The sequence below is a fragment of the Oncorhynchus kisutch genome, linkage group LG15 (genome assembly GCF_002021735.2).
Source record: "Oncorhynchus kisutch isolate 150728-3 linkage group LG15, Okis_V2, whole genome shotgun sequence".
NCBI classification, from domain to species: Eukaryota; Metazoa; Chordata; class Actinopteri; order Salmoniformes; family Salmonidae; genus Oncorhynchus; species Oncorhynchus kisutch.
This window is the reverse complement of record NC_034188.2, coordinates 57,538,654-57,565,069: the sequence shown is the minus strand read 5'-3', so window position 1 is coordinate 57,565,069 and position 26,416 is coordinate 57,538,654. Positions and strand designations below refer to the sequence as shown.

The window sequence follows — 26,416 nt, the reverse complement described above, 5'->3', positions numbered from 1 at the left end:
AATGACACCACAATATACAATTTATATAATTGAAGGCCAATTTTTTGTGTGGTTGTTTTGGTTTGTTTGGAAACATTTAGCAGATTTAGGATCTAAGGGTTTGTAGCCTAGGCTTCATTGCATGTTCAATATCATAGCCTATGTCTCTATAGCCTATATATGCATTAGTTTAACACGTTTAATTATGATAATTGGCAAGACATTGTAGCCTATACCCGCAGTCAAAAGAACCATAAACTGAGTATTGGAAATCCCCTTGTCTTGTCCTTTAACCCCAGATGTGAAACATGTGACTGTGCGACCATTGTCCCCAAAGCTCAGCTGCGGGGCGCCCACTGTGAGGATTTTGTTGTGGTGCCTAATCAGATGGAAATGGCAGATTGTCTCGAGACCCCGCATAGCAGATTGGAAATGCCCCTTCCACCTAAAGGGAAATCCCCTCACAGGTACATGTCCAGGCGAACATCCCATCATGGGCAAATTTGCTTGACATGGCAGTTTGCACGACTCATGAGACATACCACCAGAACAGAAGACAATAGACGTGATTGTCGCCCAACTCTCCCCACATTGCCATACACCTCGTTAAATTAATTGAGACATTATCTGTATGCATATCCAGGAATGAAATACAGACAGATCTTAGGTCATCTCATGTAATTAAACATCGTAATTAATTGAATGCTGAATGATTTATTAATTTTGTCCCTTCTTGGTCAGTCATAATCATTGTGCATTCACACATGAGTGAATCCTGCTCTAGGGCTCTATTCCACTGATACAGACACAATGTGAACATTTTGACTATGATGCACACGGAATGCTTTTCGGGAACTGAGACCTCATAATCAAATGTGACAACAAGCTGTCAACAATGTAATTGTAGGCCTATATAATTCTGCTGTATGCTGTGCGGTGCCACACTGATGAAGCCCATACTGGTAGATGTGATTGGTGTTCTGTTACAGGCTGCATCATGCGTTAAGCGAGGGCACGTAACTTGAGTGAGGCCATGCAACTCAAATGAGGGCATGATAGCACCACAACCACATGCGCTCATTTATCTGCCCTGTCTGTTTACCTGCACATACACACTCCCTAATAGGTAATTTACACCTCTGTGATAGTGACAAGCATGCAAATGAGATCATTTGCTTTGTACTGAGTTATCTTCCTGTTGTTTTCCCCAGGCCCACTCTGTTCTGTGCTTCATCATTGGGTCATCTTGACCCCAAGTAGACCCCCGTGTCTAGACGAGTTACAGTTTATGTCAAATTGACATCCAAAGTTGTCCTCTTTTTCCATTTGAGCTAACCCTAATCTTAACCCTTTCCCTAATCTTAACCGAATTCTCCAAACCTGCAACTTTAATTATCCTATCCTGCTGCGCAAATTCTCCTAAACTGCTACGAAAAGTAAATTCTGACATAAACTGTATAGTCAAAACTCTGTAGGAGGGCCAGCAGTAACAGGTGTCTTAATGCGTCTTTGGGTCGCACTATATAAATCCCATGTATTATTATTATTATTGTTATAGGTGTTACAGGTGCTGAGAAGAAGTCATGAACTTTCTCCGTTAGGTGGGAGGGTGTCAGGGGGCAGCCTGCTTGAATGTCACAGCAACTAGATCAAGTCTGCCAGTCCTGTGAGGAGTGTGTGTGTGTGTGTGTGTGATTTGTGTGTATTTGTATCAGTCTGGTAGTAGTAACCAAAACAGAAGGCCCCAGCACGTCTCCCCACACATTGTAAGCCGAGCCAATGTTTGCGTTGCCACAATGACATCATCCATTATCCCCACCCCCCACCCCCACCCCCCCTCACACACACCCTCCCCTTTTTTTCCAACTCAGATGGGAGACTGCAGTACCCTCCACCCCCCTCCCTCCCACCTCCATTTCACAAATTACTTTTCATTGCTGCTGCCTTAATTGGCTGCTAAACAGGCACAGTTGGGGCCAATGGGATGCCGCGGGGTAAACAGCTGCCTCCACACGTAATGTAATGGCAGGGTGCTGAGAGACAGACCTGAGACCTGAGCAAACCATCAGCAGGTAGCACACCTACCATGGGGTCACTGTAGCCACCATGGACTACACTATTGTGTAGGAGACAGTGCATGATAAACAGGCTTGCATAACTATTTAAGCTGGTGTTCCATCAATTGAACAACATTATAACAAGGTAATAAGAAATAAGATACTTATGTACCACATTCACACTTTGATTCTTTATAGGAAATCTTTAGCACAGAGTGTCATTTGAACATAAATGATAGAAACTGTAAATTGAAGATAATGCAACTCCGTGGAAGGTCAGTTCCACTCCAGAACACGCCTTCGTTCATTATTTTCCATAGAACGCATAGCTCCTCATTGATTATCCCGTACATATTGTGTGTACCAAATGTATATGTTTTAGTTTTACAGATGCATAAACCACCTTAACAAATGAAACGTGTAGGCTAACAGAAAGATCGACAGGACCAATGACATCCTCTCTCATCCCAAATTAAAATTGAAATGGTGCATATGTCTGTCTCTGCAGTAACTTCATCAAAATCTTATCTTATTGGATAAGGTTGAAGAAACCATGGCCCCCTTGACAGCAAATACCAAATTCAGTTAGGCCCTATCAGAAACAAAACAGCTAAATCTATTCTGAATTTCTGTGTGAATTCAGTATAGTTCATGAGTATCAAATATACAAATATATATATATACAGTATATATATACATATTTTCTCTCTTTAAAATTGTATATACACTGGCAAAATTAGCAAGTGCTTGACACGTTCTGACCTTAGTTCCTTTGTTTTGTCTTTTGTTTGAGTATTTTCTGTTTTCTGTTGTGTTTCTGCACCAGCCAGAACTGTTTTCGGTCGTTTCTCTTTGTTATTTTGTTATTTCCATGTTCATCTAATAAATATGGACACATACCACACTGCACCTTGGTCCTCGCCTTCTTCCACTGACGACGGCCGTTACAGAACAACCCACCAAAAAAGGACCAAGCAGCGTAGTATCGGGCAGCAGCGATCTCAGGACTCCTGGACATGGGAGGACGTTTTGGACGGCAAGGGTTGCTACACATGGGAGGAGATCCTGGCTGGAAGGGATCGCCACCCATGGGAACAGGTGGAGGTAGCCAGGAGAGCGGAGGCAGCAGGTAATGGGAGCCAGCGCTTCCAGGGAACACGGCTGGCAAGGAAGCCGGAGAGGCAGCCCCAAAAATGTATTGGGGGGGGCACACGAGGAGTGTGGCTAAGTCAGGTAGGAGATCTGAGCCAACTCCCCGTGCTTACCGGAGAGCGAGAGGGACCGGGCAGGCACCGTGTTTTGCCGTGAGGCGCACGGTGTCCCCGGTGCGTGTGCATAGCCCGGTGCGGTACATTGCAGCGCCTCGTATCGGCCGGGCTGGAGTGGGCATCGAGCCAGATGCCATGAAGCCGGCTCAGCGCATCTGGTCTCCAGTGCGTCTCCTCGGGCCGGTGTACATGGCACCAGCCTTACGCATGGTGTCCCCGGTTCGTCAGCACTGCCCACTGCGGGCTATTCCACCTCGCCGCACCCCCCTGGCTACGAGGAGCATTCAACCAGGTAAGGTTGGGCAGGCTCTGTGCTCAAGAGCTCCAGTGCGCCTTCACGGTCCGGTCTATCCGGTGCCACCTCCACGCACCAGCCCTCCGGTGGCAGCCCCCCGCACCAGGCTGTCTCTCCGTCTTCTCCCTACAGGTGCTCCCGCCTGTCCAGCGCTGCCAGAGCCTTCCTCCTGCCCAGTGCTGCCAGAGTCTCCCGTCTGTCCTGAGCCGCCAGAGTCTCCCGTCTGTCCTGAGCCGCCAGAGTCTCCCGTCTGTCCTGAGCCGCCAGAGTCTCCCGTCTGTCCTGAGCCGCCAGAGTCTCCCATCTGTCCTGAGCCGCCAGAGTCTCCAGTCTGTCCTGAGCCGCCAGAGCCACCAGTCTGTCCTGAGCCGCCAGATCCGCCAGTCTGTCCTGAGCCGCCAGTCTGTCCTGATCTGCCAGAGCCGCCAGTCTGTCCTGAGTCGCCAGAGCCGCCAGTCTGTCCTGAGCCGACAGAGCCGCCAGTCTGTCCTGAGCCGCCAGAGCCGCCAGGAGCTGCCAGAGCCGCCAGTCAGCCAGGAGATGCCAGAGCCGTCAGTCAGCCTGGAGCTGCCAGAGCCGTCAGTCAGCCAGGGGCTGCCAGAGCCGTCAGTCAGCCAGGAGCTGCCAGAGCCGTCAGTCAGCCAGGAGCTGCCAGAGCCGTCAGTCAGCCAGGAGCTGCCAGAGCCGCCTGTCACGCCGGCGATGCCGGCATCGCCCTTCACTCCGGCGATGCCGGAGTCTCCCGCCTGTCCGGCGCTGCTGGAATCTCCCGTCCATTTGGGACCCGTGGCTAGGGTCCCCAGTCCGAGGTCGGCGGCGAGGGTCGCCGCTCTTAAGAGGCCACGGAGGCGGTTAAGGAGGCGGAGAAAGACTATGGTGGAGTGGGGTCCACGTCCCGTGCCAGAGCCGCCATCGCGGACAGACACCCACCCAGACCCTCCCCTATAGGTTCAGGTTTTGCGGCCGGAATCCACACCTTTGGGGGGGGGAGTACTGTCACGTTCTGACCTTAGTTCCTTTGTTTTGTCTTTTGTTTTAGTATGGTCAGGGCGTGAGTTGAGTGGGTTGTCTATGTTAGTTTGTCTATGATTTTCTATTTCTGTGTTTGGCCTGGTATGGTTCTCAATCAGAGGCAGCTGTCAATCGTTGTCCCTGATTGAGAACCATATTTAGGTAGCCTGTTTTCTGTTTTCTGTTGTGTCTGCACCAGCCAGAACTGTTTTTGGTCGTTTCTCTTTGTTATTTTGTTATTTCCGTGTTCATCTAGTAAATATGATACATATCACGCTGCACCTTGGTCCTCACCTTCTTCCACCGACGACGACCGTTACAGAGCTCTAATGTTGCACCCCTCCTCTATAATGTATCTCCGAATAAATCTCATGCATGTCACAAAAAACAGTGACTGACTTTTTTATGACTGTTTGTGTAGGCTAACCCAGACATTACTTTATGTTGAGGGCCTGTTGCATTGTATGACAATTCATAAAATATGTAAAGTGATGCTCCTGTTTGAATAGGGCTTTAGTGATAAAGAGGTGTGATGCTTCAGGAACAACCATTACCTCATCATCTTCACCCAGGGCTGGCTGGACAGATGGCTCGTGGCCGAGGGGGGTCAGCTGTTCCCATCGTACCCTCATGTGACTCCTTTAGTCCTACAATGCCTTGTTATCTTAAGGCTGTGGAACACAATGTGAAGGAATGCGCATCTTCAGCAATCCACATGAGATTCACAGACTGCTTCCCCATGCGCTAGCAAGGCTGAAACCCAGGATTAGCAATAGAAACTAAATTCAAATGTGATCTTGTTCATCATAAATGTTGGATTTTATGCCACAAATTGATCAATAAATGTGTTCTCTCATAGTAAATATGAGTATGCTATTTTAATTTATCCTAAAAATGTGTCAGACAATACAGATGTAAGATCGTAATTTGAGCCAGTTTGTTACCACAGAAAAATGATCCTGCAGCAACAGGAAATGTGAATTATTATGTGGATTTTTGTAGGGGTTGATACATTGTTCGTTAGGGCAAATCAAAACTGACACTTTCAAGTGGAAATGTCAAACTTCAGGAGCATTTTTAAACCTTGAGTACACTACAAGTTTCTCAGAAAAATTAGTGATCAAATTAAGACCCTACATCTGTATAGGCCTTTTGCTTAGTGTAGAACAAGATTACCCTATTTCTTGGATACTCAGCATCAGCAGCCCAGCAATGCAAACCACTACACTTTTTCCTCCCTCCATAGACTCATGGGTTTCCATATGGACTCTCAAGGGCCTGTTGTTTGCCTATCACAACAATTAGGTCATCACCAGGTCTCTGTTGGGTTGCTCTGTTTACAGATCTCAGAGAGGTGGTAGCCATTGCACAGCAGTAATAGGACACCCTTTCGCCAGTGACAGGTCCAGGGTCGTGGATCGTGGGTGGACAGACAATATTACAGTCTGTAACAGAATTCGACCAAACGTCATTGTCTGTGTCAACAGATCGGTCAATACAAACCTGTAACTGATTCCTCTCCTCCTCACTCTCTTGAAGTATTGACGCAGTGATACCAGGATCAAGTTGCATGGTGCCCTTATAAAATGATTAATACACAAATCTTGCATGCAGTGTTTTTTTTTGCTTAACAATGGGATTGTTTCTGTGTGTCACACAGGGTGCTCACAAAACTCCAATTCACAGTAGATGAAATGATCAACTCACTTTTTTTAGCACTGGTTTTGCTAATAGCTACTTTATGGAGGAAAAATGTACTTACTATGACTGAGATACGTGGTTGTCCCACCTAGCTATCTTAAGATGAACGCACAAACTAAACTCAAAAAAAGAAACGTCCCTTTGCAGGACCCTGTCTTTCAAAGATAATTCGTACAAAATCAAAATAACTTCACAGATATCTTCATTGTAAAGGGTTTAAACACAGTTTCCCATTCTTGTTCAATGAACCATAAACAATTAATGAATATGTACCTGTGGAACAGTCATTAAGACACTAACAACTTACAGATGGTAGGCAATTAAGGCAATTAAGTTATGAAAACTTAGGACACTAAAGAGGCCTTTCTACTCAATCTGAAAAACACCAAAAGAAAGATGCCCAGGGTCCCTGCTCATCTGTGTGAACATGCCTTAGGCATGCTGCAAGGAGGCATGAGGACTGCAGATGTGGCCAGGGCAATAAGTTGCAATGTCCGTACTGTGAGACGCCTAAGACAGCCCTACAGGGAGAAAGGACGGACTGCTGATCGTACTCGCAGTGGCAGACCATGTCTGTAACAACACCTGTACAGGATCGGTACATTCGAACATCACACCTGCGGGACAGGTACAGGATGGCAACAACAACTGCCCGAGTTACACCAGGAATGCACAATCCCTCCATCAGTGCTCAGACTGTCTGCAATAGGCTGAGAGAGGCTGGACTGAGGGCTTGTAGGCCTGTTGTAAGGCTGGTCCTCACCAGACATCACCGGCAACAACGTTGCCTATGGGCACAAGCCCATCGTCGCTGGACTAGACAGGACAGGCAAAAAGGGCTCTTCATTGACGAGTCGTGGTTTTGTCTCACCAGGGGTGATGGTCGGATTCGCGTTTATCGACGAAGGAATGAGCGTTACACCGAGGCCTGTACTCTGGAGCAGGATCGATTTGGAGGTGGAGGGTTCGTCATGGTCTGGGGCGGTGTGTCACAGCATCATCGGACTGAGCTTGTTGTCATTGCAGGCAATCTCAATGCTGTGCGTTACAGGGAAGACATCCTCCTCCCTCATGTGGTACCCTTCCTGCAGGCTCATCTTGACATGACCACCCAACATGACAATGCCACCAGCCATACTGCTCGTTCTGAGTGATTTCCTGCAAGACAGGAATGTCAGTGTTCTGCCATGGCCAGCGAAGAGCCCAGATCTCAATCCCATTGAACACATCTGGGACCTGTTGGATCGGAGGGTGAGGGCTAGGGTCATTCTCCCCAGAAATGTCCGGGAACTTGCAGATACCTTGGTGGAAGAGTGGGGTAACATCTCACAGCAATAACTGGCAAATCTGGTTCAGTCCATGAGGAGGAGATGCACTGCAGTACTTAATGTAGCTGGTGGCCACACAAGATACTTTTGATTTTGACCCCCCCTTTGTTCAGGGACACATTATTCAATTTCTGTTAGTCACATGTCTGTGGAACTTGTTCAGTTTATGTCTGTTGTTGAATCTTGTTATATTCATACAAATATTTACACATGTTAAGTTTGCTGAAAATAAACACAGTTGACAGTGAGAGGATGTTTCTTTTTTTGCTGAGTTTATAATTATTGTAGCTATGGATAAGAGCGTCTGCTAAATCAGTGGTTACCAAATATCCTTTTTTTTTTAAAGGAACTCAGTCCGTCTTTCAATTTACTCTTGAAAGTTATAATAGTAGAATGCACAAGGCAATTTCTAAATTAGGTAGTGCATCATCAGTTTTCCTTTGGTCATGTCAGTCATTGCAGACCTTAGAGAGCTATTTATAACTTTTCAGAAATGTCCAGATCAACTATCCCATGTCCACTAACGCTTTTTAGCTAGGTGTTTAGGCACATAGATTTTGTCACTCAAAATATCACATGAATACACATTAGACATGGCAAAATGTATAAAATTGCAAGAAAATTTACTTTAAAAGTGCAAAATATTCACTGCACACCATGACAAATGTGTAGAATTGCAGGAAATAAGCTTTAAACCTGCAATATTTTCTCTCCTCCAACAAGAGGGGTGTGAACAGTTTGTGTCATGAACAATTCTTGTGCCCATAGAAATAGACCTGGCGCGTGTGCCTCCGGATGTTCCCCAATGCTAGAAGGAGGGCTTGAGTGAAAAAGTTTGGGAACCCCTGTGCTAAATGACTAAAATGTAAATATAATATTGGCATACACCCTGGTGTTCAGTGCATCAGTGCATGTAGGGTAAGATGGTTGATATATTGTTATTAGGGGATTAACTCATTGGTTTCTTTGTAGGCTACACTTTCCTGACAAACAACTCTCTAACATATTGTACCTGCGTCATAGTTTCTGCCATAGAAAAGACCAGAGCCTGTAGGGACATAAATTGATCAAGATTGGGTTTAGCTAGCCTAGACAGGTTCCCAATCTCCCAACCTCATAAATAGCTACCAAGAAGCCATTTCAGCCTACCAAGTTAAAGTAGCTAGCGTGCCTAACTATCTTAGCTGGCATGCCTGCTGGCAAGGTAGACTTCTGTAAAGTAAGCAATAACTAAATGTACTGAATAAGACTTACATTCCTTTCAATATTTTACTCAGATTTGAGCAGATATACAGAGTAGCATATTTTGTTTCAGTCAGGAGGATACATACAGCTCAAGAGGTATGCTTAGATATGCAAAAAAATATACATGTTTTGTAACATAGAATTAAGCATAATGATTACGGCTCTAGATTGCATGAAAAAGCTGTTTCAGGTGTTTGAATGCAATAGGTTCCAATTGATGGCCTGGGCGTAACACCCCTCCAGACCAGCCACCAGACGTTCTCATGTACTTTGTGCCCCCTCAGATTTTTGGGGTGCATGCCACCCCTGTAAAAGACCTCTGCTGAATGAATCTGCTGAATGCATAGCATTATGATTGGTAATCTCAAATTATGCGCCTCCACAACAGCAAGCGAGTGAGAGAAAGAGCTACCATATCTCACCACGGATGGTTTTCCTTTGATAAACTCTTCTGCCCAGAAACAGGGTATGGGCATCAGTGGCAGGGAATGAGCGATTGGTTGGAACTGCGCGCGGCGGCAGTCCCCGCATCCCTTGCCATGGAAGCTGTCTGCAATTTAACATCAACCGACATCAAGGTTTCCATTTGTCTGCCCGCATATTCAGGGGATAGTGACACATGCACCTATTTTTTTATTGTTAAGGACCAAGTGTTTCAATTGTCCGAATTGTTTCCGTTCTTATAGACCTACACATTATTGTTATTTAAAAATCGTATATTCCCGTTTCACCACAATTACACATTTTGTTTCCATAATTAATATTTGGCAACATGTGGCCAGAAGATAATCTCATATGTTCATAGGATCTATTTGAAGGAATTGACATGTTAAGGGGGTGTTATGTTGCCCTGTCCCTGACCCAGTTAAGTAGCTTAATTATAATGCCACTGACTCTAATAAACGAACATGTATAATAACCATAATAAACTGATGTAGACTACCAGACAACCCAGGAATAATTTATGTATTTTTTTATTTGGTAGACATTGTCGCCTCCTTGTGGATTTGGCAGATGTAGGCAAACTATCTGCATTTTCACTAATGTAAATCATTATCAAACATAAACTGCTATCCGTTCATTTATTTCCAAGATATAGGCAATTTCTATCCGATAATATAGCCTACATGTCAGGTGTATAGATAAGTTATTTTCAAGATTATGGAGACAGATTTAAACTATATGATATGCTTACTGTCTCTTTAAAAACTGTGAAAGTTTCACATTTTGCAGGAAGTTTATTAATTTATTGTTTTACATTTAACCTTTATTTAATTAGGCAAGTCAGTTAAGAACAAATTCTTATTTACAATGTTGGCCTATACCAGCCAAACCCGGACAATTGTGCGCCGCCCTATGAGACTCCCAATCACGTCCGGTTGTGATACAGCCTGGATTCAAACCAGGGTGTCTGTACTGATGCCTCTCGCTCTGAGATGCAGTGCCTTAGACTGCTGCGCCACTCAGGAGCCCTATTATTACAAGAAATGAATATACAACAGAGTGGGAGAGGAGGCAGTAGTTGTACAAATCCGGAAGCCAGGGAAGGACCCAACGAGGCCAACAAGCTATCGGCCAATAGCTTTAACATCACGTGTATGTGAGATTATGGAACGCATGATTACGGAGAGGCTAATTTACTTCCTGGAGAGCAGGGGGCTAGTATCACCACATCAGAGTAGGTTCAGAACGGGTAGGGGAACTACAGACCCAGTGCTCTGCTTAGAAGCAGTGTTCAGGAAGGCTCAGGTGAACAAGGAGTTTGTTGTAGCTGTCCTTTTTGATGTGGGGAAGGCATATGATATGATGTGGAAGGAGGGGTTGATATTGATATATATCAGCTTGATATTAGGGGGGTAGGAGGAAGAATGTACAACTAGATAAAGGATTTCCTGTTTGGAAGGTCTTCAGGTGAGGGTGGGTCTCTATCAGACCTGGGTCTCTACCTGGTGGATAACGGTACACCGCAGGGGAGCATGATTAGTCCTCTGTTGTTCTCAATTATGTTTGCCCTCAGGTACGGCGGGATATTGGGAGGTCGTTATTTGCAGATGATGGGGCCTCATGGAAGAGGGGAAGAAATGTGCCTTACATAGTCAGGAAGGTAAAGGAAGCAATTGATGAGGTAGAGTGGTGGGCATAAATGTAGGGATTCAGGTTCTCTGTCGAGAAAACTCAGACAGTGTTCTTTACCAGGAGGAAGGTGGGAGATGAGGTATGTTTGAGGGTATATGGGAGAAACTTGGAGAGAGTGGGGGCCTTCAGGTTTCTTGGGGTATACTTTGACTCTAGACTGCTCTGGACAGAACACATTGAGAGAGTGGTGGGTCCGTGTATGTTGCATTGGTCCGATTTGCAATAGACTATGGCAGTATAGCGTATGGTTCGGCAGCCCGCACCTCATTGGAAAGGCTAGATGTCATACAGGGGCAAGGACTCAGAATACGTAGTGGGGTGTTTCGGACCTCCCCAGTTACTGCACTACAGGTGGAGATGGGGATTGGCCATTGCAGATTAGGAGACCGCCGCTGGCAATGAATTATTGGATCAACCTACAGGGACATGGGGAGTCTTATCCTGGGAAAGGGATTTTACAGCTTTGGGTGGGTGGGTAATATCCAGGCGAAGGAGATGGGACTGTATGAAAGGGAGTTTAGTCCAACAGTAGCTATTCCTGTAAATCCACCATGGCTACTCCCACCTCCAGTAGTTTATCTGGAAGTGTTGGATTGACTACAGGAAGATAGGGAGGGTGTTGATCCATCTGGAGAGACTACAGGAAGATAGGGGGGTGTTGATCCATCTGATTGGAGAGACTACAGAAAGATAGGGAGGGTGTTGATCCATCTGATTGGAGAGACTACAGAAAGATAGGGAGGGTGTTGATCCATCTGATTGGTTTAAGAGATGTCTGGATACAGTCTAACAGGATTTTGTGGCCGTACACAGATGGATAAAAGGATCCAAGGACAGCAAGTTAGCATTTGTAGTGATGGAATGGGGGTTGGCAGTCAGGAAATGTATTACAGATCATCTGGCTGTATACAGTATATAGCAAAGCTGATGGCTATACTGTTGGCCTTGCAGTGGGTGGAGGAAGTCAAGCCAGACAGACTAGTTATTTGCTCTGATTCATGTGCAGTGTTGATGAGTCTCCAGTCCTTTAGCTCACGTAGCAGACAAGACCTGCTTTATGATGTACTACAAACCCATGGCAGGATTAGACAAATATACAGATCAGATTTACTTGGTTCCCAGCCCATGTGGGGGTGAAGGGAAACTGACTAAACAAGCACTTAGTAGTGGGATGTTGTAGTTATAATTAGCAAGGCAGAGGTAAACCCTGATATGGACAGTTATGGTGCAGAAATGGCAGGAGCAGTGGAATAGAGATACCAAGGGCAGGCATTTATTTCAAGTACAGAGGAAAGTCGGGAGGGGAGGACGAAAGGAAGGGACTGAAGAAAGGAGGACATTTTTTTACAAGATTAAGGGTGGGACACAGCTGGTTGAATAAGACCTTAAATGTAATAGGAAAGCATCCAACAAGAAAGTGTGATTATTGCCAGGAAACAGAGACAGTGGAGCATGTACTGCTCCAGTGAGGGTGGGCAGTATCTGAGGGAAAGAGAGAGGCTGAGATCTAGTTTGAGGGAGAAGGGGATACAGGAAATTAGTTTGAAGAGTATATTGAGAAGAACGTCATTAGATATAGTCTGAAATATTTAGTTATTTTTTTAAAGAGCAACTGGGCTGCCAGGGAGGATTTAGTTTCCCCCTGTCACTAGCCCACACTCCAGTACAGTAGGTGGCGGTAATGCACCATAACGTTGGATGCCAACCGCTGATAAACCCCACCGAAGAAGAAGAAGACGAAGGAAATGAATATCGGGACACATTGTCGCGGAGCTGGAATTGATACATTGTATTGAGCACACTGTCTGTAACCACAACGCACTTTGATGAAGGTAATCTAGTTCGAATATATTGTGATACTTTGTAACTTTACCCCAACCTCGTAAACAATGTTGCATATTTTAATGCAGTTACTTCCAACAGGGGGCTACGACTCCTTACGGATAGCGTAGACATGGTCCGGTGTGGTGCGCTTCAAGTGTCTTAAGAGAACTTTTAAAACCAATGTTATTTACTTAATTAATTTGTAAAGGTAGGCTAATGTGTAAGTCATTTGCTATAACGTGATTTGCGTGTCATACTAAACTACTTTCTAGGTTATGTGCATTTACTAATACCCTTAAGGCTTTCTCACAGAACGCAGCTGGACTCGTGAAGGAAGTTTGAATTAACTTAGGCTACAACACCTTCGCTTCATGTAGGCTAATTAATTATCCATAGCCTGGCCAATTCCATGCTGGTACTCCGTTCATGCTGCAAATACGGCTGTTTCACATTTGTGGATCTCTTTCTCCAGTGGTTATTGTGTAATGTGTGTACAACCTTCCAGGCTGAATTTCTCAGACTTTTTAAAAACCCACATCACCTGGAAGAAGCAGGATTTCAGTCCACCACCTGCGCATAAGGACAGGCTAGAGGCCATGGTGAGCTTCGGAAATGCAATTTAATATGTGTTGTAATTTTGCAGATTGACTGTAGTTTAGGCTGATATATTACTTTAGTCTTACTTTAGACATTGCCAAAATCATACATACTAGCTTCTCTGAGAGTGTGATTATGCAAACCAAACCATAATGGGAATCAAGCGTGCTGATACTAGTATCACAGTTGGTTAATCGTGACATGCAGTGCTAAAGCAATTGTACACAAGAGGGTGTGTAAAATGACTTATTTTTTTGCACGCTGTGCTGCAGTCATAGGTATGAGGTGGACCCGAGTACCATAGATGAGTTTTGAACAACCCCGTTGTAGAATCCTATTCTAAATGCATGTACACCTTAAATTTCTCAGTCTACAGTGGTGGATCTCAAGACAAAGGAGGAGAAGGATGCAGAGCTTGACAGACGGATCGAGGCTCTGCGCAAGAAGAATGAAGCTCTGGTCCGGAGGTACCAGGTGAGCTCCCAAATGATCCGGTTTATAGTTCTGGTGTAGCTGCATCTGGGTGGCTCAGTTGGTAGAGCATGGCACTTGCAATGTCAGGACCGTGGGCCCGATTCCCTGTTGGTACGAGTGTGTATGCATGCCCTATAAGTTGCTTTGGATAAAAGTGTCTGCTAAATAGTATAACCTATTGTATTATATTATTAGCTTATATCACACAGCTAAATTGTGTAGCCACGTTTTCAAATAGCTTCCTGACTGTCTGGATATTCAAATGATGGTCATCGGTCTCTTTTCTGTTGACTCTCCCAGAATGAATGCATGATTTATTAGGTTAGGGTGAGACACTGATGAGACTATCATCAGCCAACCTTTATTTTGTTATCTTTCTACAGGAAATAGAAGAGGACAAAAAGAAGGCGGAGCAGGAGGGTATTGCCGTGAAGACGCACCCACCCAGGAAGGGCCGCTCTCACGATGGCCCGCCAGAGGGAGACCGATGGAGGACAGAGAAAGAGAGCTTCACTGTCACCGTAGACCTCACCAAACCTGCAGGGGTGAGATCAGGATGAGGGCTCTGTCTCAGCACATACTGTAGTACCAGGCTATATCAGACCAAGCTGACTAATGACCAAATCAGTCATGTTCATTAGGCACAAAAATTAGATATGGACTAGTTACTACCTGAACTTGTCCAATAAGAACAGACAATTTCCATTTGAAAACTATTTATGAAGTTTGTGCCAACTGAACAAACATGATGTAAGAAGACCAAAAACATGACAGTGTCCACACTTAAACACTTGGACTCGAGATAACCTCCTGAGCTCTGAAAGATGGCCTCTACCAGAACAAGTCTTATAGATGGGCGCCTGCAAAAGTCTATTTGCCCGCTCACATCCAATTTCCTGTCAGTCAAATCCTACATTTCCCCCTGCTCTGGCAGCTTGATGAGATTAGGGATGCCTAATGGAGGACATTGACATGAGGTGGACCTGAGAGGGCCATATATCTTACAGCAGCTGGGTGAAGTTATGCTAGCTGAGTCTGGTACACCTGACACAGAACAGGGAAGTGATGACATACACCATGAACAGAGAGATGTTTTGTAAATGCGTCATGTCTGCCCATATTAGGAAACCACTCATGGAAATCGTGTATCTGGTTCCAACTTTATAACCCTGCTTCGGCTTGATGATTATAAATCTATGTTCAGGTGGGTAAAAGTTATATAATTCAATTCTGCATAGGTGGAGGTGAATGCAAATCCCTGGCTATGGTTTTGTCCCAAATGGCACCCTATTCCCTTCATAGGCTCTGGTCAAAAGTAGTGCACTATGGTTGAATATGGTGCCGTTTGGGTAGCGCCCTGTATTACTACCTGAAGGGGATGCTCTCAAGCCATTACTGCTCTTGAAGGTAATTCCAGTACGTGTCACCTCCTATCAGACAGCATGTTTTTTTTAATCAGCCCCTGTGGAGAGACTGGCTGGAGTGCATTTTAATCAAAGCCTGTTGAGATCATGTCCGGTTCCAGATGGCCCCTACATCTGTGATCCACCCCACTCTTCACACAGTAAAGGTCACTCATTCAGACAAGAAGGGACTTGTTTAGGGTGCTGTGGTATTGCCCTAAATGTACGTATGTATGCCATGGTTTTTCCGGTCTCTCGGTGGGATAAAGCGGACCTAATCAAAACGTATGTTCTCCCTGCAGGAGAAACGGGTGATCAATGACTGGAAACAAGGGCCACCGCGGGACTCTGAGGAGGGAGATGACCCCAGACCCCAAGGTGAAAGCCCCCCGCGGAGGGCTTCGCCCGGGCGGCTCAGCAGGGGTGGACAAAGACAGGGAGGATCACGGCAGGAGAGGAGAGAGCAACGCCCTGACAGATCCCTAGCAGACTCACGCCAGTCCCATGACAGACCACCAAGAGAGGGGAGACCACCAAGAGAGCAGAGACCACCAAGAGAGGACAGGGGTCCAAGCATGGAGTGGCCAGGAGAGGGCCCCGGCTGCAGTGAACGTGCCCCACGCGGAGGAAGAAGAGGAAGGGGAGAAGGAGGAGGACCACCACACGGTAGTGACAGGAAGTCTAAGGTCTGTGAGCAAAACCATGTCAGCACTAACAAGCGAGGCAATGTTGCTGTAGATGTGCCAGGTTGAATAGTTTCAATAGCCTCAGAGGTTTTACCAGTGGTATAGTCTCCATAATGAAGGTTCAACCTTTTGGTTGTACAGCATATCTTTGTGATGATGATATAGGTTACTTTGCAATGACATGAGTAACGGGGAAGATGAGTACATACTATAGTAATGGGAGAAAAAAACCAGCTTTAGGTAAAACATATGGGTGTGAAATGAAGAGAATTGGGATGGCGTATCACTTCTCTCTTTATTCTTTCTAAAATAGTGTGCCTCTGTTGTGCCTCTCTGTAGGAGTGGGAGGAGAAAAGGAGGCAGAACATTGAGACGATGAACGAGGAGATGGAGAAGATTGCAGAGTATGAAAGAGGACAAAGGGTATGTACAGGATGCCATATTTGGTGACAGTTCAGCGTTGAAGATGTGAAATAGAGTGTAAGGTTGCTGTCTTTGGAATCCTTCTGCAGCCTGCCGAGGGAGAGAAGCCCATCCGTAACTTCCTGGATGACCCGCGGCGCTCCGGCCCAGTCCCAGACATGGACCGCAAGGAGGGCAGCCGCCGACACGTTCGAAACTGGGGTGGCGTAGACTTTGACAATGTGAAGACGGGATCTGAGAAGGAGTGGACAGTGAGTGCTCTGTTCTGTTTTGTGGAAGGCATGATCGGTCAAATGTTCTGTGTGTTTTGTCTTTTGGTTGAAGCGATTCCTTTATTGAAAATTAGAACAAGGTTTGATTTATCGGTTTATCATGTCTTTCTCTCCTCTGCATCGTTATTAATTCCCTTATCTCTTAAATCATGTTATCAATCGTGTTACTTTCCTTTCCCCTTCTCTCTCTCTCTCTTCAACAGAGTCGGAGACCAGGAGGCCCTAAGGGCTCCATGGATATGACCATGTCTATGACTGGCCGGGAGCGTGCCGAGTACCTCCGCTGGAAGAAGGAGCGTGAGGAGATTGACGAGGAGCGCCTGGCCAGGCACAGGAACGCCACGGGCCAGTGGAGACGGGAATGGGACTCCCAGAAGACTGACAGCTTGTGAGTGACTGACTGGAGGAGGACCACTGACACACTGATCACACCTCGCTCACAAATATCCTCGGAGACCGCCATGGCTTTATTCACAAAAATACCACAACAGCAGGCATTCAGTGAACCAAACCAGAAAGTGCATACTGAATCCCCAAGATGACAAAACCGTTCCAAAATATGAATTTACCAGATGCCACTTTATGTTTTAGATGTTGTGTTCAATTTACTAGAAGAAAAAGAAACGCACACCTATTTAGGCGAGGTGTTGGCTAGCGGAGTAGAAAACTTGAAAATAAAAGCGAGCCGCACATTCTAGGAGCTCAGATGCAAAATGTTTATTACCAACGTTTCGACAGCCAAGCTGTCTTCATCAAGGTATTTACTGAACATCCTGAGATGCGGCCCAGAAATAGAACCACAAGAGAACATATCTAAATAACAGTGGATTAACATGAACCACATTCAACATTCTCTCGTTCGTTCTTTCGCTGGAGGCAGTGTGAGATTAGGAGGTCCATACAGGTGCATGTTGGGGAGGCTTGGCTGTGGGCAGGGTTTTGAGTTTATTTGTATTTTGACAGGGACCGTGCACATTTTAATCAACGTTTCAGTGCCGGGTTTTAGCCAGCTGGCTAATTTTCTAACTCCCTGGGCAGGTTATTAAAAACAATTTCAATAATAACAGATCAACAATGAGCTGGGAGCGCATGTAGAGCAACACATAGCAGACAGAGCAATGGCACAAAAAGCAACAAAACAACATGCATTAAAGCAACAAACAGTGTTTCCACACCTCACAAGCTACAAACAGATAACATGGAAAGCGGCGATACACAGCTAGGGATTATGTTCACAAGTCGGATTGTCCTTTAGCCATGTCTTCGTTTCTTGTGACTGTTCAATAGTCGTGGGGGTGGTGGCAGGGAGGGGTTGACAGGTCCTGTGGTGATGCAGTGTGACAGGGTGAGGAGGTCTGACCCTGTGGTGCTTTCACAGGTTCAAGGAGGACCCGGCTGTGGAGGGCATGCTGCCAGCCCAGGGATGCAGAGGCAAGTCACCCCCCCCCCCCCCCCCCCAGACTCTGATGACAAGGCGTTGTTGGTTGCCACTGTTAGACAAGGACGGCAGACTTTACTCAACTCTTTCTCCCTCTCTATCCCAAACAATCGCATTCACCCATTTACAGCAGTGCTTACACTCAAACATATCTTCTGCTAAGTATCATAGTCAATACAAACCTTTCCATTAGACACAGCACACTCTCATTGATGCTTTGGGAAAGGGATACCTAGTCAGCTGCATTTAACCCCTCAGGTGGCTGCCTTAATCGACACCACATTATCGGCGCCCGGGAAACGGTAGGTTAACTACCTTTCTCAGGGACAGAACGCCAGATTTTTACCTTGTCACCTCTGGGATTCGGTCCAGCAACCTTTTGGTTTTTGGTCCAACTCTCCTACCCGCCAGGCTACCTGCCGTCCCTGGAGCAACACTCTAATTTTAAGAACACTTTTATCTGAGCCACATTAACATGGTGTATTGTCTGTGTATGGTGATGTTGTGGTTGCCCTGTGTGTAGTGATGTGAGTGACATCACTCTGTGTGTGTCCTCCCCACAGCCAGGAGGCGTGGCTCCCGCCCACAGCCTCACGGCGGGGCCTCACGGCGGGGCCTCAGGTTAGCCAATGGCATGGGATTGAATTTGTGTGTGTTCAGTGTGTCTCACACCCCCCCTATATTCTGCTGTGTGAGAGCCCTATGGGTCCTGGTCAAAAGTAGTTCACTATAAAGGGATTATGATGCCTTAAGAGCAGCACTGCTGTGTCAGTACTGGGGCTGACATTCATTCGTTTTCAAGGTCTTTAATCCTGTTCTTCCACCCCAACCCCTCTAATTTGAACTGTCCTCCCTCATCCTTCACTTCCACAGACGATGTGAAGGGGCCTCCGAAGGCGCCCACGTTCGGAGACTTCCTGGGGCAGGGTAGAGGACACAGGGAGGGGGGGAAGGGACGAGGACCGAGACAGAGCTACAGGTACAGCTCCTCCTCTTCTAAGGCTTTAGAACAACATCTGTGTTGTTTTCTGCTTTCGTTCCTCACCATTCCAATGACCGGATCTCTTTGACAGCATGCACGATAACCGCTGGGAAAAGGAGGAGGAGAAAGAGAAGGAAGACAAACCCAAGAAGGAGGAGAAGACTCAGAAGGAGGAACGGAAACCCAAATCTCCCTCATCACAAAAGGTATGTCGTCTCCCACCACCATGCACTGGGATCTGTGTTTTGGCACATTATATATATATATATATATATCTATCTAATCTAATCTAATAAATGCCATTTAGCAGACATTTATCCAAACCGGCTTAGTCATGCTTGTATACATTTTACGTATGGTTGACCACGGGCAACGAATCCATCACCTTGGCGGTACAAGAACCATGCTCTACCAGCCAGACAGGACAATGTATACTAGTGTTGTTTTTGAACATGATCTCTTTCCATGAACCACGTTAACAGGTGACTTGCCTGCTTCTTTCCCTCTTAGATGGAGAAGAGTGGTGATGAGGATGAGTGGGAGGATGCCAGCGACGAAGAGGACGAAGATGCGGAAGGGGATGACGACTCCGAGGAAGACGATGAGGGGGAGGAGGAAGGGAAAGACGGGCAGTCCACAAAGAAGGCACCTCGCCCAGAAACCACTGCATTGAAACCTGCCGCCACCTCACCCCTTCCCTCCACTCCCCCCTCCGCAACCAGTCCCAAAGACAAGCGCACCCCAAGGCCCAAAGTCTACATCCCCTCCCCACAGGAGGCTCAGAACTCCCCCGATGGCCTCAAGCCCCTCAGTCCCTTTTCTCCCCTGGACGGCCACCAGCCGGTCAGAGACTGGGGGGAGGAGATGGAGATGCAGTCACCCCGGAGCAGTATGGGGGAAAGCCCCCCAAAACCCCCCAGCACTGATGAGGGCCCTGCCCAGGTTAAGGTCCAAGAAGACAGCCGCAACTCCAGCCCCAGCCCAACCCCCAGTCCCAACGAGAAGGAGAGGGACAAACGAACAGGTACAGATATTTACATACTGGTTTGACCGTTGTATTATATTGCAAGATCGTATCATACATTTGGCATACTGTTGAATGTGCTTCTATTTTATATCAGGATAAACCAGCAAAGTTGATCATAGGTTTCTTCATCCACACTCATATCTCCTCCCTCCCTCTATCGTTCTTTATATAATTCTCAGTTGTGGTCACTGCTGCACCACCAGAGGAGACTCTGATCCAGGAAAAAACTCCTTTACCGTTTTTTAAAATCTCAATATCAAATCATTTCTAGGTAACAATTAAGTACCTTATTGTGATTGTTTTCAATTAAAATGGCCAGCTTTTTAGCAAAGAACAATTTCTAAAACAAGTATTTAGCTAGGACTGTCTGGCAGTGGTCTGAGTGGGGAGGGGAAAACTAGCTGTTATTAGTAGAAAGGTTTGGAACTTTCTTGTTGGTCTATTAACAAATTTAGCGCCTGGTGATGTCATCAGGAAGGCAAAAACTCCTTCCTACCAAACCAGGCTGAAATTTCAGGCGGCCTTTTCAAGCGGCTCTTGCACGAAAAGGGCAGTATCGTCAACATTTCACAGCATTATTCCAACCTCATAGTGTGTGTGTGTGTGTGTGTGTATATATATATATATATATATATATATATATATATATATATATATATATATAAGAATTTCACGTTTTTGACTGCACTGTGCTTTTAATACTAGAAGATCCTGTGAGGCTAAATTACACACAGAATAAAAATTCAGGCAAAGCAGTATTGTTGCTTATGGTCATCTGATGTTTTATTTTTATGACTACCTGAAGGTTGTGGTAAAAATGGAATGATGTCTGACTCGTTCTTCCTTCCCTGAACCATCTGACCCAGATGAGGCCCCTGCCGCCGCTCCTATCCTGGAGGCTGACCAGGGCCTGTCTGAGCTGGCCACAGCCCCAGAGACGGACCCAGACACCTCAGAGCAGTCATCTTCAGGTGCGGTTCACATCAATGACTTTGAGACTGGGTTTCTCTATGAAGTCTCTGACTCTCACCAAGCACTAACCACAAAACACAAACCAACCTACTTCCTTCTCTTAGCCTCCCTTTTTATATATGTTTCTTAATTCGCCGCTCACTGCTCTCCTGTGTGTCCTCTCCAGCTGTCTGTCTAAAGTTGGCTGGCATGACCCCACAACCAATGTCAAGGCTTGTCTGTCGCTCACTGCATCACTCTGCATTTTCTGGCCAACGGGATCCCTCTCTTTCCTCAATCCTCTGAAACTCCTCCGCCTTGCCATTTCCTCCTGGGGAACTGAATGTACTAACCTCCGCCCTCTTCACGATGGCTACAACACCTCACTGTGTGAACCCCTGCCGTTTTACCCCTTGAACACTTTCCTTTGGGTTCTCCTCATTTCCTTGTTTTACGGGTTAATGCATTTACTATACATGCTGCCCACCCTGTCCCCAACCTCAAAATAGCAAAATCGCATATTTTCTGTTTTTCATGGGTTTGTTAATCGCATGACTGACATATGGATGATTAGTGGCTTGAGAAGATTAAGAATCAAATTAGCTCTTCCATTAATTTCTTCTCGTCATGGTGTCTGCTTCTTAAATTGATGTCTGTTTGGCTAAGACTTATCACTAGGCCTGAAATGGAATGATGCAAATTGTGCTAACCAGAACCAGACACTCATTGGATGATAACAGAACACGTTTAAACGGCGCATTACTCATTTGAAACCACCAAACAAACATGTGTGTTTTATTGCCCTGTGTTGATGTATTTTGTCTCAATGTCATCAAAATGCATAATTTAGCCTTTCCCGTAGTCTCCACTTTGACATGCCTAGGAAGGTTGAATAGCACCTCTCTGGAAAGCTCTTCAACGACAAACACAAACGATTCCCATGTTTCTCACTTATTTGCTACATCCATTTTTGGATGTCTAAATTAATGATGTGGCGGCAGCGTAGCCTAGTGGTTAGAGCGTTGGACTAGTAACCGGAAGGTTGCGAGTTCAAACCCCCGAGCTGACAAGGTACAAATCTGTCGTTCTGCCCCTGAACAGGCAGTTAACCCACTGTTCCCAGGCCGTCATTGAAAATAAGAATGTGTTCTTAACTGACTTGCCTGGTTAAATAAAGGTAAAATTAAAAAAAATTAAATGTACAGTATACTCATTTGATTCTCGAAGAATATAACTCAAATGCCTCATGAACTTAGTTCAACTGTCGTACTGAACCCCAAATATAAGCTTGTTAAAACTATCCTCTTGATATCATGGCTGGTCAGTCTTTGCATCCATAGCTCTGTCTATGAATTTGAGAGTGGTTACATTTCTCCAGGCCCCTCCCTTAGCTTTATTCCCAAACAGAAGCAGAGTGACCACTTTGTTATTGTTTCAATTAAGGATTCTAGCTTTAATGTTTTCAGAAACCATTTTATTGCTTTCTCATGAGCTTAGTTTAAAAATATATATATATGGAATAGTACATTATAAAATGTGGCTAATTAGCACAGTGTAAAATGCACTCTAAATCATTTTTTAACGATGTGTAGGATAATGTGCATTCATTGCACTCCCTTTGTCTCTGAGGGCAGAGTGCTAAGAATTAGCACTGACATTTCTTTTTAGAAGTGGATCATTTATTTATGACTCAAGCTTTTTACATCAGTTGAGTTTGTCTGTAACAGCCCAGATGGTATATTTTTGGGATACACAGAACAAATTATTGAGCATTTCTGTGGTTGCTACAATGCACTGCACTTTGACAAGGCAGCTTAAATGCCCATTAAATTAACATTATGAAGGTGGGATTGTATGACTCGATTTTTGTAGATGTTTAGTCGTGAGTACTAAATGTAGAATCCATCCCCCAACCCTTATGAGTGTTCTGTTGTAGACCGATTGCTTCAACGTGGATTTGTTTTTTTGGGTGTGTGTGAATTTGACCCCTTTTTCTCCCCAATTTCATGGTGTCCAATTGTTTAGTAGCTACTATCTTGTCTCATCGCTACAACTCCCGTACGGGCTCGGTAGAGACGAAGGTTGAAAGTCATGCGTCCTCCGATACACAACCCAACCAAGCCGCACTGCCTCTTAACACAGCGCGCATCCAACCCGGAAGCCAGCCGCTTCAATGTGTCGGAGGAAACACCGTGGCAACCTTAGTTAGCGCGCACTGCGCCCGGCCCGCCACAGGAGTCGCTGGTGCGCGATGAGACAAGGACATCCCTACCGGCCAAGCCCTCCCTAACCCGGACGACGCTAGGCCAATTGAGCGTCGCCCCACGGACCTCCCGGTCGCGGCCGGTTACGACAGAGCCTGGGCGCGAACCCAGAGTCTCTGATGGCACAGCTGGCGCTGCAGTACAGCGCCCTTAACCACTGCGCCACCCGGGAGGCCCGGATTTATGTTTTTGTAGGTTATTGCACCTTTCTGACGCCATGACTTCACATATGACGTGATTGACAGCTGTATCTCGGTGTTACGACTGTTTTTCTTATTGAAGCCCTGGCAGTGAAAACTCCCATAGTCTGTAGAAGGCTCTTCTGAGTAGATAAATGTTTCCTTGTTGTCTGGTCCTTGTCATCATTATTAGGCGTCTCCTTACAACCTGGTAAGTGTGTTTTTCTGGTGGTAATCACCACAGCTAATGGCTGGGGTGCATCCCAAACGGCGTCCTTTTCCCTTGATGGTGCAATACTCTTTATAGGGCTCTGGTCACAAGTAGCGCACTATAAAGGGAATAGGGTGCCATTTGGGACTCGACCGGTGTGTCTATGCTTTGGCTGAATGAAGACGCTCACTACACCAAATCCGATTAGTCTAGTGAGAGTGGAGATCGGTGAAGTACGGGAAGATGAGGCACAATTAATGTTGAAAGGCTTTTATGAGGAAATTAGCTGCGGTCTAACCGACATGAGGGTGTGGATGTAATGGAAACCCTTTTGAACTCTGAGCCTGATTGAATAAAACCGCCTCTCTTCAAGTTCTTTGATGTTTATGAGACTAATATTGGTCCATGAGAGGACTGTTACCCAATCCCACATTGAATAGGCAATCAAATTATAATTTAAAAAAAGGCCTATTTGGCTGAGGACACATACTGTCAATGGTGAGTAGCTTGGGTTACGTTCATTTAAGCATATTCCATATATCGTAGTACTATAATATCAAGTAGAGCATAATATAAATGTTTGGACAACCATTGGTACTTATTTTTCCTGCTGAGAGCTAACACCAGTCTGGGGCCATACCATGCTGTCCCATGCATGTGGTGCTGTGTTGGAGACACAGAGGGCAGATTAATCCAGTTTGCAGCACAGTGACCCCCCCCCCCTCCTTCTCTGTTCTCTATCAACAGGCTGAGATCTGCTCTAGGAAACTGACTTTTCAGTACTAGCAGTTCACAGATGATGGAAGGATGAGGGGAGAAAAGAATGACAAGAGGAAAGGTAACTGGGCCTCGCGCACCATGACTGGAGCAGCCATCACAGACAACCTGGAGGGATGTGGTCGGGCAGCAGGCCTCCAAACCGCTCCCTCTCCTTAACAATCAGACCACGTAAGTTCTGTTCTGTTTGACTAGGAGCAGCACCTTGCGTAGAACAGTGATACATACTGCCGTTCATTTGAGCCACGATGGTAAATGGCTTGGGTTTTATAGCAGCCAATCAGGATGTAACTGATATCAAGTCAACAAAGCCCTGACTTGTTTTTATTTGTATTTTTTTTGTGTTATTGGTTTGTGTGTGATTAACAAATCAAACTATTACATTTCGCAAAGATTGAAAAATATTAAATTCTCTTACCTGAATTTTTCAAACTTAAGCATTTTTTTAAAAACCACCTCTTTTGGAAGGTCAAAGAGACTTGGCCCCTTCAACATAGCTAAACTGGTAGTGTCCCAAATGTCATGATCTCTATATAGTGCACTTCTTTTGAGTCCTATGGGCCATGGTCAAAAGTAGTGCACTATAAAGGCGATAGGGTGCCATTTGCAACGCAAACCCTCTCTTTGTGAAGTGTGCATGGATAAGGACTGGCTTAAAATGTAATACTTTTCAGTTGTATTTTGTCATGAAACTGATCATGTGAACAAATATAAGCCATGGCATTGAAAAATGTACATTCTGTCTCCTGATAATGTAACAAAGTTGGTTTACATTTCGGACCCCAAGAGGCGAATAGTTAAATGTTATTTTTAAGTGGGGTACACTGTACTTAAATACAGGCATCATGTGATCCTGGCAATTATGTTTGTTGATAACCATGACAATCCAAAGCTTTCCTTTAATTTCTTATTTGCAATAGATCGCTAGTGGTGTTTCTAGTTTTAATCAAGGGGCATCAGAACATGTAGCTCAACAGACCAAGATTTTGGTTAGATTTGTAAAATTGTTGGCTTTTTTTTGCCTACTCTTAGTCATGAACTCAAACTCTGGCTCACCTATAATGAACAGGATTACAGATATTGAGCTATTCTTTAATTGTATTTCTCAACGTAATGAGGTGAGATGAGAAGTCAAGAACACAAGGAAATACAGTATGTAGCCTATAGTATTTTGAGAGCAACAAAACATTCCAATGTTTTGTGTGGGGGGGAAAAGGCATCTATTTTTGTCATTTGCATTAGTATATCCTCGTTTTCCGTTTCTGATGACTTAGTGATTGTATTATAAGCATCGAATTTACCTGCAATTTCTTCGTTTGAATATAAAACTGCGTTATTTGGGTTTGTTTTTGGAGTGGAATGTAACTGGCCTATCTAAACTAGCTTGACCCGAAATCGAATATATATATTTTTCTGTTCATCAGTTGATAAACACGATTTTTTTAAATTCCAAGATATTGACACTTCAATCAAGAAGGAGATTACAATTGATAGCTTTTTGATTTGTCAGGAAACTCATTGTTTCATATGCAACTGTCAAATGTTCAACATGAAATGTACTCTGTTTTATTTTGCTTCTTAGTTTTCATATCAAATAAATGTATGGTGTTCCGGTCTCAATTATGTTTCTCGTGATTTACAGTAAGTGCAACCTCAAACAGCAGACTGATATATTTTACGTCTCTTGTGCCTATTTGTAGGGATTATGTTTTTGCCAGTCGCACAAAGTGAATGGAGTGTCCAAGCTTTTAGTTTATGATTTTGCTCGAGAGAATATTTTTTTGTGTTGCTTTTATAGCTATTTCACCATCCACGAGACCAGAATGATTAAATAAATATAACTAGATGTATTTATGTATTTATTAGATCAACCCTCATGGACGTAATT

At 45.1% G+C, this 26,416-nt stretch overlaps 1 protein-coding gene across 1 annotated transcript; it reads left to right on the top strand.

Moving 5' to 3' along the window:
• Positions 1-12,728: 12,728 nt before the first annotated feature.
• On the top strand, positions 12,729-26,148 carry LOC109905564 (coiled-coil domain-containing protein 9). The gene is made up of 14 exons (XM_020502996.2): positions 12,729-12,852; positions 13,350-13,443; positions 13,811-13,915; positions 14,299-14,460; positions 15,621-16,004; positions 16,344-16,427; positions 16,517-16,678; positions 16,903-17,087; positions 18,078-18,130; positions 19,011-19,116; positions 19,211-19,325; positions 19,630-20,143; positions 21,013-21,117; positions 24,499-26,148. Exons 2-14 carry the CDS (start codon positions 13,441-13,443, stop codon positions 24,501-24,503), a joined length of 1,983 nt encoding a protein of 660 aa, XP_020358585.1. The 5' UTR covers positions 12,729-12,852; positions 13,350-13,440; the 3' UTR covers positions 24,504-26,148.
• Positions 26,149-26,416: the final 268 nt, after the last annotated feature.

Bases quoted from the DNA above. Each gene is read 5' to 3' on its own strand.
- LOC109905564 (XM_020502996.2), top strand. The intron at 16,679-16,902 runs GTGAGTGCTCTG...TCTCTTCAACAG, and splicing joins GATCTGAGAAGGAGTGGACA to AGTCGGAGACCAGGAGGCCC. The intron at 19,117-19,210 runs GTACAGCTCCTC...TCTCTTTGACAG, and splicing joins GGACCGAGACAGAGCTACAG to CATGCACGATAACCGCTGGG.